This window comes from Oryx dammah, unplaced genomic scaffold (assembly GCF_014754425.2).
Source record: "Oryx dammah isolate SB20612 unplaced genomic scaffold, SCBI_Odam_1.1 HiC_scaffold_25, whole genome shotgun sequence".
Taxonomy (NCBI): domain Eukaryota; kingdom Metazoa; phylum Chordata; class Mammalia; order Artiodactyla; family Bovidae; genus Oryx; species Oryx dammah.
In genome coordinates, this window is record NW_024070209.1 from 37,596,535 (window position 1) to 37,613,573 (window position 17,039).

The 17,039-nt window shown below is 36.1% G+C and overlaps 1 protein-coding gene across 2 annotated transcripts in view; it reads right to left on the minus strand.

Annotated features, from left to right (window-relative positions):
- Positions 1 to 17,039, minus strand: part of PPP4R3B (protein phosphatase 4 regulatory subunit 3B) — a 51,179-nt gene that overhangs the window by 30,307 nt on the left and 3,833 nt on the right. For both annotated transcript variants that reach the window (XM_040224862.1, XM_040224863.1), the window contains exons 3-4: positions 8,300 to 8,398; positions 2,932 to 3,555 (exon numbers count right to left, since the gene is read on the minus strand). In XM_040224862.1, the coding sequence (XP_040080796.1) occupies positions 2,932 to 3,555; positions 8,300 to 8,398 (723 nt within the window). The remainder of the gene's footprint in view (positions 1 to 2,931; positions 3,556 to 8,299; positions 8,399 to 17,039) is intronic.

A 17,039-nucleotide genomic window follows, 5' to 3' on the forward strand; every position in this document is an offset into this window, starting at 1 on the left:
TAGACAGATATTACTACCTCATTCACATTTAATCAGAAACCCCTAATGAACTGTTTGAAAACCAAAAATTTGATGTTCTAAAGGGCATGCATGAAAACTTTATTTACCTTAACTGAGTGCTTCTCTAGTTCCTGTTCAGGGTCTATTTATTTATGCTTAATTTAAACATAATTCAAACAAATTTGAAGATTTCATTATTAGTCCATGGTGGATCAGAATAATGAGAGTTACAAATTCGGCAATAAAGAATACTGAAATCTGACAGCGGTAAGATTATAAATGCTAACAGTGATTATCTTTTGGTAATGGAGTTTGAGTGATTGTTTTCTTTGCTCATCTGTATTTTCCAATTTTCTAGAATAAGTATGAACAATTAAATTACAAAGGAAAAAACTGACATGAATATTGAAATTCACTTTAGAGATTTTCATCAAAACCTGCTGAAAGTCATGCTTTAAGCTTTAGTAATCTTCAAAATTCACTTTTATGAAATATAATTCAAATAATTTAAATTAATTAAAAGAACATAACCTAAAAGTATTTGTAATAATGGTAACTGCATGGTTGATAATAAAAATCAAACCATGACATAGTAAGGATATAGCTATTGAGTATGTTGCGTACAAATCACTTCAGTTGTGTTTGACTCTTTGTGACCGCATGTACTGGGGCTTGACAGACTCCTCTGTCCATCGAATTCTCCACGCAACAATAATGAAGTGGTCTGCCATGCCCTCCAAGGGATCTTCAGACTCAGGGATTGAACCTGGGTCTTTTATGTCTCCTGCACTTGCTGGCAGGTTCTTTACCACTAGCTAATATACCTGCCCCTTTTCTTACTGTGAATCCCCCATGAAGAGCTATCAATTCCTTAAAGCCTTTCTAAAACAAGGTAGAGCATATATGAAAAAATGAATGAAAAGCACTAGGTATGACTATGGAAAATGTAATATGCTCTCCCAATAAATATCCTTTGGTGCTACTCAAAGACACATCATTGACAAATAACCCCTTTCACTGACTCAGAAGTGTTCATTAATTTGTTGATTCCCTTTGGACCTTATGTATGAAGGTCTGAATCATTCACCTTCTGAGAGAGTGCAACTGTATCAATCACTTATCCTTCAAATCATTTATCTGTCTCAATATTTTAGATTTTAGTGAATAAGTACACATTTATCTCAACACCTTTTATAAATTTTTCTTTTCCTGCATTGCTCCCAGATTAAATCCTTCTTTCCTGTCTAAAGATTTTTAACTATTTTCAGAATGTTTTCATTGGAAAATAGTTCCAGTTCTTTGATAAATGCTATTTCCCATTTAAATTCTTCTTATAGGATTCATTATTTGTGTGCTGACAGCTAAAACTCCATAAAGGATTAGAGAAGCAATTTCAAGTATTACATTCAGCTAGGAGAATGCTTTCTGATTCCTAGTTTTTTTTTTTTCCCTGATCTCTATTACTAAAAAAAAAAATTTTTTTTTTTTTTTTTTAAATTTGGCTGCACTGGGTCTTAGTTGTGGCATGAGCACTCTTAATTGTGACTTGTGGGATCTAGCTCCCCGACCACGGATCAAATCTGGGTCCCCTACGTTGGGAGTACAGAGTTTTACCCACTGGACCACCAGAGAAGCCCGTTATTCTTGATAATATTCTACAAAAGCTCTCTGTTCTGATATATGTATTAAGGAAGCTACTGAATGACAGCTTAAAGCCTATTATAAATACAGCTGGGAAATATCCCCCTAAATCCCTGCTTCTCTAAGTATTAATAATTAAACTAGTTTCCTTAGATCATTTCAGTTTTTCTTTACCATTTCACTTTAAAAGCTTTTAATAAATCATAATTATTCTAAGTCAAATTGTGCATGTGTTGGAGAAGACTCTTGAGAGTCCCTTGGACTGCAAGGAGATCCAAATAGTCCATTCTACAGGAGATCAGCCCTGGGTGTTCTTTGGAAGGAATGATGCTAAAGCGGAAACTCCAATAAGGCCACCTCATGCAAAGAGCTGACTCATTGGAAAAGACTCTGATGCTGGGAGGGATTGGGGGCAGGAGGAAAAGGGGACGACAGAGGATGAGATGGCTGGATGGCATCACCGACTCGATGGATGTTGAGTTTGAGTGAACTCCGGGAGATGGTGATGGACAGGGAGGCCTGGCGTGCTGCGATTCATGGGGTCGCAAAGAGTCGGACATGACTGAACGACTAAACTGAACTGAACTCAACTACTTCAGGTAACAAAACCTTAAGGGGAAAAGAGGAGCTGCTCCTATAAAGTCTGAAATAAAACCTTTTTTCTCTGCAACAATGTAAAAATGGGCACACGCACAAAACCAAAATGCCAAGGACTCATTCACCATTAGAGGTACAAAACTTCCATTATACAGTTCAAGGAAACAGAATAAAATCAGTTAGTCTCAGTCCTGGCTGCATATCTGAATTATCTAGGAATCTTTAAGGACACACAGTCACACATACCCACAATAATAATTAGGTCTCACAAAATGGCATAAAAGGTATTTTTAAAAATAAGCTGGTTCTGTTTAAGATGGAAAAGTTTGGGAAATGGATAGTAGTGATGACTGCATAGCACTGTCAATGTACACACTGCTATGAACTGTACACTTAAAAATTATTAACGTTCTGAATTTTATGTCACATATACTGTACCACAATGTTTTAAATGCAAAAAAAGTAAAAAAAAAACCAAACTCCAGCTGCATGACAGATTTAGAAATATAAAAGATCACACTAATAAATGACTCTACAGAAAACTATGAGATAAAGCCCTGTTTTCTGTGTTTGATAGTACATTTAAAGTAAACAAAATAAATATTTCAAAAAGAAGGAACAAACACCAGCTTAACTATTAGGGTAACTACATATTTGAAAACAGAATTGTGAAGAACACCTCAGTTTACTTACCTGCAACATGCTGACTATTTCAACTTTGTTGAAGAAAATAAAAGATGTAAGAGTAGAAAGAAAATTCTCTTCAAAAACAGATGGTGTAGGCAAAATGATGTCCTGAATGTACTGTACCCTGTAAGTCTGATGTATTTTTTGCCTTAGCTCAGAGTCTGTTATTGGTATAACTTCCTTAAACTTTGCAGTTTTGGTCAAGAATTCTCGGTGCCTTTTTGGCTGAGCCAAAGCAGGGTCATATTCAAGACATCCCACAACATCCATGATACACTCATCAGAAAACATAACCTCGAACAGAGTTGCCTTATTTAGGAATAAGATTCCTCTAATAATTTCATACAAATGGTGTAAGCCTTCAGTGTTTTCCAGGTTCTCACAAGCTTGGAATAGCTGCAGTAGTTTTTTAATATAGCCTTCATTTTCCAAGGCCAGAGCCAGCTTTTCCCTACGGATAGGTGAGGAGAGAACTGAGGTAACTAAGTCAGCAATCTCTTCAAGTTTATTGAGTTCACACGTGGGGAGGTCAATCAGATGACTGGTTTCAGGCATTTCTTCAAATCGTTCTTCTTCTGATTCATCAATAAGGTCCTGTGTGACTTCCACTGATGGATCCTTACCTTGAACCTAAAAATATACAGCTGGTTACCTTAAAATACAAAAGAATTCAAAATTTTGGAAACCAAATCACTCACCACTGAATTTAAGTAAACATACCTTTTAAGGAATTAATCCTAATACACTGTTAATTAAAAGTGAAGTGTAGAGGGGGAAATACTACTAGCTTACAGTCAGTTATTTGAGTCTTCAGTCGCTGACTGCAGATGATTTCACTTCTAAATTTCCCGACTTATAACTTGAGGTTAATTCTGATACCTAATAACTTGAATATTTGATAATGCGGAGTGAACTTTGCAGAAATTAACTCTTCTCTCAGTCCCCAAAATTATTATGTATAACAAAGCACCACCACACTGGCTTAACAAGGACACTTCCTCAAAATATTTTTGAAAAAATATTTGCTTTTGCTCTGAGTCTGAAACTGATAAACAGACTAATAAAAAAAAATCTATTATTTCAAAAACTGGCATTCATTTAACATCTGTGATAAAGCCTCCAAAGGTTCTAACATCTAGATAAAAATTACACCATAATGAATAAAGAACTGCAGGTTGACTGATTTATGATTGAAGAAAAGCAAGGCTAACAAATTTTCTAGTGAATTATTCTAAAAGAAAAAGTTTAGAATTTGACTTTTCATAAATTTTTCTAATTCCTAATCCAATGTGTAATAATCTTCTATTCTCCACCTTAAAACATCCTGAATATCCTAAATAGACAAAGTTCCACAAATTTCCAAATTCACCAAAGCAACACATGAAAAAAGATCTAAGAACTTAAGAGAAAAAAGTAGACGGATATACTAATGCATCTGTATTTTTTTTTTCTAGAGGAGGAACAGTATTTTTTTTACTTCTGAGTTTTCAACAGAGTATCTGGGCCTAAGGAGGATGAACATAAATTTAAGGTACACTATAAGCAAGGTCATAAGAACAGTTCAGATAAAATATCTTGGAAACTCAGAGGAAGGAAAATTCCTTCCAGCTCTTGGGGTAGGAGTGAGCAAAGAATACAAGGAAGGGATTATAAACGCCATGACATTTGAGATTTTAAGAAATCTTAAGAGGGAGAAAAAGGTAAGATTCAGAGGGAGAAAAAGGTACTCAAAGTGCAAGGGGAAAGAGCACAGAGCCAGAGAAATGAAAGTACAGGATATACACACGGCAAACAGCAAAACTGGAAATGCAGAGTGAATGAAACCAGATCATGGAAAGTCAAGCTAAAATATCTGGACTGTTCAGGGAAGTGAATGTGTAGCACTTTAGAAAGTTGACCTAGCATCAGCTGCATGAGATAAATTTGAAAATATAGGTAAAATAGGTTGTTATTCCAAAGGCTAAATGAACAACTGAATTTGGATTGTGATGTTGGAGCAGATGAGGAATAGCTATAAAAGAGAAAAGGAATTGCAATGACCCCACAGTTTTAAACTTGTCATTAGGAAGATCATGGCTTCTTTAACCAACTGATGTGAGTTTGAGGTGTTTGAATATCCAGCTGACAACTAAACCTGTGGGGCTACTGTTGTTTAGTTACTAAGCCACGTCTGTCTCTTTTGTGACCCTATGGATTGTAGTCCGCTAGGCTCCTCTGTCCATGGGATTTTCCAGGCAACGATATTGGAATGGGTTGCCATTTCCTTCTTCAGGGGATCTTCCCGACCCAGGGACTGAACCTGCGTCTCCTGCTTGGCAAGTGGATTCTTAATAACTGAACCACATGGGAAGCCTATGGGCCTATTACTCTGGAAAGATAAGACAGAAGATAGATATTTGGTATTAGGGTAGCAGGTAAGCCCAGAAGACTCTAACAGAAACCAGAGAAAAGAGGAATGGAAGCCTGAGGGGAAGGAAGAAGAATCAGAGGTTACAAAAAACAAAAAAGAGGAAACCAGAGGATTTAACTTACCCTTCAAATGAACACGGTTTGCATAAGTTTAAGAATAAAAGCATAGCTCTGGAACCATTAATTTGGTTATAGCATGTTTTATTTGTTATCTAGTATTAACCCTTACAAGCTTCCTCAATTCTCTCCTAAACATAACTCTGATCTGTCAATTGCACACAAACCCAAGTATCTATTTGGATGTCAAAAGTGTTGTCCACCAGGCTTCCCTAGTAGCACAGGTGGTAAAGCATCTGCTTGCAATGCAGGAGACCTGGGTTTGATCCCTGGGTCAGGAAGATCCCCTGGAGAAGGAAATGGCAACCCACTCCAGTATTCTTGCCTGGAGAATCCCATGCACAGAAGAGCCTGGTGGGCTACAATCCATGGGGTTGCAGAGTCAGACATGACTGAGAGACTAACACACAACAGTGCTGTCCACCAGGTATTTCTGGTTCTGTCTCTTGTGGCATGTGAGTTCATTGATTCAGTGAAGGTACACGGAGCTGTGTGACTTGCTTTGGCCAATAAAATGTGAACAAATGCCATGTGTAACTTCTGGAAAGAGATTTTAAAAACCAGTGCCCTTGATTCATCACTTTTCTTTCCCACTTTGCAATAACCTTGGAAATATTAAAATGAATTATCTTATCAACTTGGGTCCCCAAGTGACTCTGCTAAGCAAAGTTCCTTCTCTCCAATACTGGTCAAATAGCATTAAGGGAAAAAACCAAGCTTTTGTTGTGATAAACCACTGAAATTTCAAGATTTTGTTATTACAACATAAACTGTCCTTAACATTCTTAAAGTCAGTCAACTTTATGCTGAAAACGTTCATGGCAAGTCCACTATCAATAGGATTCTCAATGAAAATTTGTATTTCCCACACACCAATCACAGTCATCAGTGCCTTATAGTTACTGCTTTAAATTGTTTTCCTTTTCAACTGTCAAACACTATTTCTCCTTTAAGTCTCACAAAAGAGATCTTTTTCTCCAAGAGGCCACTGAGTATTCAACTTCTTCCAACATTCTTCTTTTCCATCTTACAACTTAAATCTTCACTCACTCCCTTCATCTGTTTCAAAGAAAACGTCCCTACCATTTTCTAAGGTTAAAAGTTCCATATGTATTTTTGACTATGCTTTCTAAGAGCTCGATATATTATTATCTGAGCTCCAGGTTTCAATAATTTCTTTCTTCCCAATGATTCTTTCTATCATTCACCATTACCCTTAAGATACTTAGTACCCCTTGAGCTATCAATCTTTTTCAGAGAGGAATTCTATTTTCTCATGATAAGGAGTTAAGAAATGACCAAGAAATGCGCTTTTTACTGAAATTGTTCTTTCAAAGTCAGGAATGACCTCCCAGAACTAAAACATAATGTATGATTCTGTAGAATACCACACAGTAGCTGGGAGCAATAAACTAAATGTATACTCAGAACATGGATAAAAGTGTAGAGTTGTGCAGTAAAAAATTAACCTTGGGAGACCAGCAGAGTAGTCAAACGTAACATTCCTTTCAAAGGTGGAAAAGTTTGGGTAAAAATCAATGACAAATAGGGAGGAGAAATGATAACAGAGAGCAAAGTAATGAATAAGTAGGTAATGTAATGAGAGAAATCAAGTATTAACATGGGTGCCTTAAAAAAGCTCAGGGTAAGAGATGGTATTCTCTTAGCTCAATTATAACAGATGCCTGGAGGCTGAAGCTATATATTTACTAAGTCTACCGCTGCTCCTGGGACTCAAAAAAGTTGAATGGAAGTTTGTAGGTCAACCAGACAGAACTGACACCACTCTGGGAGACACTGCCATACAATATGATAAACTCATGGACTAATTATTAACGACTAAGTGGGATTCTACTGGTTTGGCCAAAGAAGCTTATCCTTTCTACAAAGAAGCTTTGTAACATCTTCTGGAAAAGCCACAAATAACTTGGCCAACCCAACAGTAATGTGCAGTATCCACTTGGATTCTTACTTTTCAGATTATGTCTACTACCACACATGGTATAACATTGCTACTATTGATCCAACTACCTTAAGTACATAAGCTTTATGATAATATTGATATTCATAATCAAATGTACTGGAAAGTTGAAGTAAAGCTCCTTAGCATGTAATGTCAATAGAAAATGACTAACATGAAGAATAAATGGACTTACTAGCTATTAACCATCAGCTAATTTCTATACTAAAGAGTTCTCTTAAGAGTTGACCGTAAGGTATTAAAACAAATTATAGTAGATGAAGGAGGGAAATGATCAGTCAAAATAGTGCAAAAAAGTAAATCATGGCTTTATAGGACAGAATAGTTTTTTCTTTAAATCTATCCCTAGGCCAGACTGGCTCCTCCAAACGTTAGGCATGTTGATACCAGTACTACTGCTCTGTCGCATATATGCTGCACTACATGTACATGCTAAGGCAAATATGATCATTTTGGTGTAAGAGTCTCAGCCAAGGGGCCAAAGGGTGATCTCTGCAGTCAAGGAGCACTCTTGCCTCAAGAAAGGTTTGGACCTTGTCTAATTCGTGAGAGGTAATCCCTAAGCACTCTGAACATACGGTCTATTAGGAGTGGTTTTGTTTACCTGGGCGCGTTGTGCTATGCCAGATGTATCATGCACATACATGTATGGCTAACTGTATGGTTTATGGTGGAGATCTTGGGCCACACCCTATCAGCTCAACATCTGGGAGTGCTGGAAACTAGAGTCAGCCACATGGGCAGTCAGCCTTCTTATATGTTTGTTTTCTGTTTTATCTCTCCACATTTTAACATACTTCTTTTAGATAAAATGGAAAAAAAAAATCAAGAATGCATGCAAGTTAAATATTATTAAAATAACCTTACCTGACAAATTTTTTCCCAGATCTCATCACAGCCAGCTTTTTCCTGGAAACTTAGTGCCAGATCATAGTTTTCAGCTTCTGACCAAACAATTAATGTATCCTGTTTAAAAATAAAGATTTGTGTCATCACACCAGAAGAAATAACTACAAAGTATAAATAAAAAATCAAGCGGACAGGAAACAGCAAAGCAATGCCCTCAGATAAGTGCAATTAATGTGCACTCAATTGACACCATATAATTGAATTTTGTTATCCTTTGTAACTTTAGTATTATACTGGCAAAGAACTCATAGCTTTGACACTAGAAAGTGTCAGTAAGCAATCTTCTGACACAAAAAATATCAAGGTATGTTAGCAGGCTCATGTTACCGAGATAACGTTTAATCAAAAGTCTAGCACTTGGCCAAAGTATAGTATACACAGTCAGATGTCTTTAATTATCTCTCTCCCAAAGGTTATGCTTTTGGGGAAAAACTGTCAGCTCTCTTATTAAAAACTAAAGTTTGGTTTTAAATTAAAACACAAGTATAAACCCTAAAATCATTATGAGAACCTAAATGAAATGGACTTTTGAAGGATACATAATAATGGAAGTTTAATATGGCTAAAACTTTGAATTTCAAAAAAATGCAATCTGAGCTTATTCCAATTATCAAAACTATAATTTATGAAAACATTTATTAATTGTTCAGTTAACCAGTATTTATAAATATTATAGCCTATTAAAAAATAGAAAACTAAAAGTGAGCCCCAATAAAGACAAAATTTTCAAAATGAAAACATTTCAGTACTTTGGTAGCTCTAACAAGAAAGTAAAAAATATCTTTCAATTAATCTAGGTCTCAGATGAACACTTATTTGTTGTATAACCAGGTAAAAAGAACACTGAAAATCTGTGTTCTTGCTTCTTATTGGCCATGCTTCTTAGAAGGGGTTATTTGCCATCATGCTTGTGTGCTAAGTTGCTTCAGCCATGTCCAACTCTTTGCCCACCAGGCTCCTCTGTCTATGGGACCTATAGCCCCACCAAGCTTGTCTGTCCATGGGATTCTCCAGGCAAGAACACTGGAGTGGGTTGCCATGCCTCCTCCAAAGGATCTTCCTGATCCAAGACTGAACCCCTCTCTTTGTCTCCTGCACTGGCACAAGAGTTCTTTACTGTTAGCACCACCGGGAAAGCCCCTTTATTTGAGCAGGCCACTCTTTGATTTAAAAACCTTTAGTTGCTCCCATCATGTACAGAAGAGGTTTTGAATCTTTTTTAAAAATCAAGAGAGCTCTTTTTATCATCAAAATTTTACTAAGAATCTCCATTAAAAAAAAAAAAGCTAAAAACAAAGCTATTCTGGTTAAAGCACTAGGGCACCTGCAGAGGGTCCATGTTCTTTCCTTAGTTCCTGAGTTTCTCAGAGCTCAACAGAAAAGCAGCTGCAGAAATAGTGATCTCCAAACTTTTAAAAACTGTGTGCCTCAAATTACTTACATATTATTTAAGGAATATAATATTAGTAGAGTCATACGTACTTTATAAAACATTAATTTCATACTAAAACAGAAATTAAAAGGATTATATAAAGCTTAAAAAGATAAGCCATATTTTTAAAATGTTTAAACTGTAATGGCTCCATATTATTATTACTAAGAATTTTAAGACCCAATATAGTTAGGGCATAGTACATCCATAAATGACGGGAGATACAAATCCATATTTAATGCCATCCTTTTAGCAATTCTGAATTTGGGGGGGAGGGACAAGTTTTTATACTATCTATTTTAATCATTGTTTTGGCTTTGTCACTTGGCCAACAGACAGATTACACTAAGTGTAAATCAGTTTGACAACTATCTTGTTCACTTGCACTTTCGTTACTGTCTTCAACCCATTTTAAGGCACACACACATTTTTGTTAGGGTTATGTTATTTTAGTTGGAAAATATCTGTAAATATTTATCTGCATATACAGGCTATAACAACTCATAATAGGTGGGGAACAGTCTTTCATGGCAATGTTACTCTTCTCTCAGAAAAGTGAAAATTGCTCAATCATGTCTGACTCTGCGACCCTATTCTCCAGGCCAGAATACTGGAGTGGGTAGCCTTTCTCTTCTCCAGGAGATCTTCTCAGCCCAGCGATCAAGCCCAGGTCTCCTGCATTGCAGGCAGATTCTCTACCAGCTGAGCCACCAGGGAAGCCCAAAAATACTGGAGTGGGTAGCCTATCCCTTCTCCAGTGGATCTTCCTGACCCAGGAATTAAACCGAGGTCTCCTGCACTGCAGGTGGATTCTTTAAAAGTTGAGCTACCAGGGAATCCCCTTCTCTCAGAATACTATGCTTAGTTTTGATTCTTCACCATGTGACTTCATTAAATATTAGCGAAATTCAATTTTTGATGAACAGGTTTCTTCTCCAATGATTCATACTGTGAATCATATTTTTCCAACTAAAATAACATTTTGGAAATCACTAGTATAGCAGAATGAATGAAATTCAAAACCCTTTCTTTATCCAGGTATTAAATGCCCCTTCCATTTTGGTTCCAATCTATCTTCTGAGAAAAGTCCAAGCAAGCAACAAAGTCTGAATTAAAATGATGCAGTATCTTTCTTCTTAACCATTTTCTTTTGTTCTTTCCCATCCTTAACAGTAAACTCTTTATCCATAAGCCAATCAAAATCCCAGAAACTAAATAGGATTTATATTCAGGATTGTTTTCAATGCAAAGGGGACTGACCTCAGGAGATGGTAAAAAATATAGATTCCCATGCTTCTCCCCTGGATACAGGTCTGGAGTAAGTCTAAGAATCCGTATTTTTAACAAGGATCTCAGGTAATTCTTTGGATAAGTCAAATTTGAGAACATGACCTAAATACACCACCAGTTGGTTAACAGAGAAGAGGGAAATGCTGTCAGAGTAGAGACACCTTCCATCTTTATGTTATTGTTCAGTCAAATGATGACAAAATCCATCTTTCCTTTTCTCTCTCCTACGTATGTGTCTCGGTAAAAAAGTACCCGTTAAGAAGGACTGTTTAGAACTGCTTATTCCAAGGGTCAAATTGTTGGGTAAGGGAACATATATAGAGAGCTGGCACAAGAATATTTATACCAGAATGAAGTGTCAAATGGCACAATTTCTTACATACCAAAAAGCCTAAATTGAGTCAAGCCCAATTTTTCATAGTAAATTCTGTTTTCAATCACTGTACGTTGTGATCTTTCATTTTTTTCCTAATCAGTGTGTGGCACACGTATCTTTGGGATGTTATTAATGTCCCAGTTTAAACCAAGGAAAGCATAGTCTTCCTCTATTAACTAAAACAGTTAATCACCACTATATCCCTATGGAAGTCAGATTTAAAATGAACTTTAAAATTTTACTTGGTCTGATTGTGTAAAAAGAAAGAAGAAGAAAAAATAAAGGTGATTATGTTCAAGCCCAGCATGGGAGTAAGACATGAGCTAGAGAAACCTGACAATTTAGCCTCCACTAACAGGTTTTCACAATGCAGTTTTATTATGAGAAATAGTTATTTTCGATTTTATATATTAAAAACACATTCTTGAGCCAAATACTGTTTAAACCAGAGGTTCTTAATCCAGAGTCTACAGACGCCTTAAAATTTTATCTAAAACTTGATTCATAACATCTTTTTTGGGGAAAGGGTCTCCAATTTTTATATATTCGCTAAGAAATCCATGACACATTTTTAAAGGGTCTAACAAACCAATGAATTATGTTTCAGTTCTCTTCCTTAGTACTGATCCACTTCATTAATATGAATAAAATCTACTCATAAAATATTTGAGATCCTACTGCTTGCCAGACTAACCCTATCTTTGCTCCCAATGACTTTGACAAAATCGATATAGGAAGAGCTAAAGTTTTTCAAAAGGAATACTAATTTTTTCTAAAATAGGAAAATAATTAGATTTACAGTATTCAATTTACAGGTTCAAAATCAATGTGATGCCTGAAATCAGTGAGATTAACCAGAAAATGCAGCACGTATCTCTCCATTGTTGTTTAGTCACTAATTCCTGTCCGACTCTTTTGTGACCCCGTGGACTGTAGCCTGGCTCCTCTGTGCAGGATTTCCAGGCAAAAATACTGGAGTGGGTTGCCATTTCCTTCTCCAGGAGATCTTCCTGACCCAGGGATTGAACCTGCATCCTTGCAATGGCTGGTGGATTCTTTATCACTGAGTTATCCAGGAAGCACCTGCAGTTTATAACAACAGTTGGCTTAAATGCTTTCTGAGATAGTTTTAAATGTATGCATAGTATTACATACAGTATGGTATAACATATAGTCCAAGACAGACATGATGACACCACTTACAGCAGTAGTGTCTTATTGTCTCAAAATCTGATATATTTGGTGCAATGGGAGTAACCCTGAACTAGATCGAGCACCTGGTGGCACCACCCACAGTTTCACTGTCCACTATTTCCATGACTTTCAGCTGAATATTTAACTTGTCTTTCCTTTCTGGAAAAGAGGAAAATGCTGCCTACATAAGGACTATTATAAGATGACCATGAATACAGTTATCTTACTGTGCTTATGTGTCAAGTACTGTGCTAAAGCAATTTTCATATATTAATTCTAAACTATTACATGAGTCAGGTAGTATCTCCATTTAAAAAGGGAGGTTCAGAGAAAACTTGCTCAAAATCATAAAGATAGAAATAATGGAATTAAAAACTGTTGAAGAGTATCCATGAAACTCTAAACCCATGTTTCTATCACTATGCCCCACAAGAAATGTGAACAAATTCTAAAAGATGGCAAAATATACTTGCTTCCCAAGCATCTCTCCTGTTGCATTGTAAGAAACAAGTGAAGTGAAAGTGTTAGTTGCTCAGTTGTGTCCAACTCTCTGCAACCCCAGGGACTCGGGCCTGCCAGGCTCCTCTGTCCACAAACTCTCCAGGGAAGAATACTGGAGTGTGTTGCCATTTCCTTCTCCAGAGGATTTTCTCAAACCAGGGACTGAACCTGCATTTCTGGCACTGCCAGCAGTTTCTTTGAGCCACCAGTGAAGAAAGGAAATAAATAAAAAGGACCCTAAATAAGAAAGACCTCTCCATATGATATCCAGATTCCTTCTTGGTTCCATTCCAGACCACTACCCAATCACTCTGCCTCATGTTTCATAATCATTCATGTCCTCTACTTATGCACTTGATTTACAGTTCAAAGTGCAGACTGGATTCTACTCATTACAAATTCATGCAGCTATTTTAATGCAACATTCAAAATTTTATAAACTTCTTTACCTCTCACATACTCATTAGTTCATTCCTCATAATGGTTCTTAGGCTAAACCTCAATATCCTCAATTTTATTGGATTATTTTGCCAATTCAGAGAGAGATACAGTAAGACTATTTTTATTTCTACCTTCATTTCAGTGGACATTCTTCTAACCAAAATGTAGAATATTCTCAGTCTTTCTCTTGAAAGAATATGAAACAGCATTTGCTGCCTGACTGGCCCTTCTTTCCTTACCAATTATATTTTCCCTTGGTTTGAAGACAACATATTTTCCTGATGCTCTATTCTTTCCAACTGCTTATTCCTTCTTCTTCACTGTATCTTCCTTATTCCTGATTACCAAACATCTAATCCTGCAGTATGCCCTGTCAATTCTATCTTCACATATATCTCAAATCTAACCACCCCTCCTCTTTCCATCTCTACTGCCATTATCCTAACTGGATTCAACATTCTCTCTAGCTTACTAGACTCTGCTGCACTCTCTCAACCAGTCTCTTATTTATTGCTTGTCTTCAATTCTACAGACTGATTTACTATTTTGGATCATGTCATTTCTATGCTGAAAACTCTTCAAGAGCTTTCAACCGCACTTTAAAAATCCAAATTACTGATAGTAACCAAACCACAAATAGCTCTCAAACAAGTATTACTGGATGAATGAGTAAATGTAGACAGTTTAACCAGATTCAGCCTTAAGCTCTGTTCTTTTCTCTATACCTACTCTCTCAAAGGTAATCTCCTCTTGTTGCTAAAAATAACATTCAATGATTCTCAAATCAGAATCTCCTACACCAAATTCTTACTCTAATTCTAGTCCCAGAATGTTTAATTTTCAGACCTATTCATTTTACTCACATCAAAGACGAAATGAAAATAAGGTACAGAACAAATGCAGTTTGCTACCACTTATGTCAATAAAAGGGGGAATTTTATGTAGATGATTGCACGCGTATTTGTTACATATGCATAAAACCTCTAGCAGGGTATACAAGAAACAGGTAACACTGGTGGCCTCTAGTAAAGGAAACTGTATGGACAGAATCCAGAGTAGGAGAGACTTCAAAGATACTTTATTTTAAAAAACATGAATGTATTACCTATTCAAAATAAAAACATAAAAAAAAAAGCAGCACATAACCATATGATAAATGTAAACCTGCTTTCTTCTCAACGTCCCAGTTTCTGGAGAGAACCATCATTTTCATGGCCCCAAAACTCAACACTACTAGTAACATTTGATTCCCTTAACAAAATTTTTTTTGTGTGTGGTTAAAAATTTTTTAATTGGAGGATAATTACTTTATAATGTTGTGTTGATTTCTGCCGTACAAAAATGTCAGTTCTCTTCCATATTTAATCATTACTCAAATTTTCCAGCACTTTCTTGAAAATATACTGAAGTTCCGTTTCTTCTTTTCCAATTCCACTTACTACACTTGAAGAGACTTTCATTTTCTTGATCTTAATTACTGCAAAAGTCTTGCTACCTAAAGCTCTTCTGTTTCCCTCCCTACCCTCAATTCAATATTCATAACACTGCCACACTGGGTTCCTAAACAGAGTATTACTTTCACGTTAGACTCCTACTCAAGAAACTATACTGGCTCCCTTTTGCTTAGCAAACCAAGCTCTCAAATAAGAAATCTCTGCTGCGAAGAGGCTTAATACCTTTTGTGTGAGGTGTACTATTTCCTTCCCTATCACAGATCCTTCAGCAGACACCACCAAGGAGTGAAGATTTTCTCAATGATTCTGGCTCAAATCAGTTTCTCTCCTCTTATTTTCTACTGCTCAAGTCTCTGGAATAAAGTCACTTTTCACAGTATTTTGTGTTGGTGCATACCTGCTGTATAACCTCAGTTAAAAAACTTAAAACTTTCTGTGCCTTAGTTGCCTCATCTGTGAAATGCTTTCATGGGCTCTCAAGAAGGACTGGGTTAAAGCATTTTATTAGCTATTGTATTATAATTCTTTAATTGTTTCACTTGTTGTGTCTTGTCTCCCAGTAAGACCCAGGACGAAGACTTCTTTATACATCTCTCCCAAACCCAATTAACACAAAATTATGTTCAATATACAAAGTATACACCCTATAAGTCTGCTTCTGATTTAGTCAAGATCAACTGAAACTGATTCTAAATAACTTATAATTCTGACACAGGTATCAGGCACTATATTTTGTGTCACGCCGTATAATCATTGTCTTTTCCTTCTAATGTGTTTATTTAAACACTTTACAAGTTTATGTGCTACTTAAGGTTAAGTATATTTTCTTCCCATTAACTACTTCAATACTGCCCATAGTAAGCAAAGGAAGTGACATGAATCAGTGATTTCTTATTGAGTCATCTGACATTAAACTCAACTCATTCTAACTCATTTTGAGCCCATAATTCAGTACTTAGCTCATTTTAGAACTGTAATGTTAAAAGAAGAATGTTAAATATTCCTTTCTGTATTTAATCAATGTACTTTAATGTAGCAAAATATCCTGTAACTATGAATGTCTCATTAACTCACTGAAGGTATTTCTTTTTTAATTAAAAATCCACTAATGGAGGACTTCCCTGGTGGTCTCGTGGTTAAAATTCTACACTTCTAACACAGGGAGCATGGGTTTGATCCCTGGTCAGAGAACTAAGATCCCACATGCTACAAAGCATAGCCCAAAACATAAAAAAACCAAAAATTCCCACTAATGATCAATATATTTCATATAAATTTTGGAAATAAGGGGCTTCCCACGTGGCACTAGAGGGAAAGAACCCGCCTGCCAATGCAGGAGATATTAAGACACATGGGTTTGATCCTTGGGTCAGGAAGATTCCTTGGAGGAGGGCACAGCAACCCACTGCAGTATTCTTGCCTGGAGAATCCAATGGACAGAGAAGCCGGGCAGGCTACAGTCCACAGGGTTGCAAAGAGTCGGACACGACTGAAGCAACTAAGCAAGCACACAATTTTCTAGGCTAATTTATTGAATACTCAAATGATAACATTTAAAAAAAAGATAATTCTAATGAACATAGAAAAATATTAATGTGCTTGGAAACCCCAATTTGTGTAACTTGGTAAAAAGGCAAATGAAACAAGATCTGGTGAAACAAACAAACGTAACATAACCCTTGTATAATTTAAACAAATATAAAGATAATTAAACAACTGACCCCATCTACATAGGTTTTTCATTCTTATAAACAAAGCTTTTCCAGAGTATTCTTACTGCTGAAGAGCTCTTAAGCTTTATTAGTAAAAGTACTAAATTATTAGTACTTTAATGTTATTTAGTACAATTATTAAATTTTCAATGAGGGAAATATTTTTTTGAAAGTCCTAATGGTATATTATTTAAGTGTGATTAATTACAAAAACTACTCCCCTAATGGCATTAAAAAATTTTTTTTAAGTAAAGATCTCTCTCCTATATTATTTAAATTTTCTAGCAGAGTAACAGGA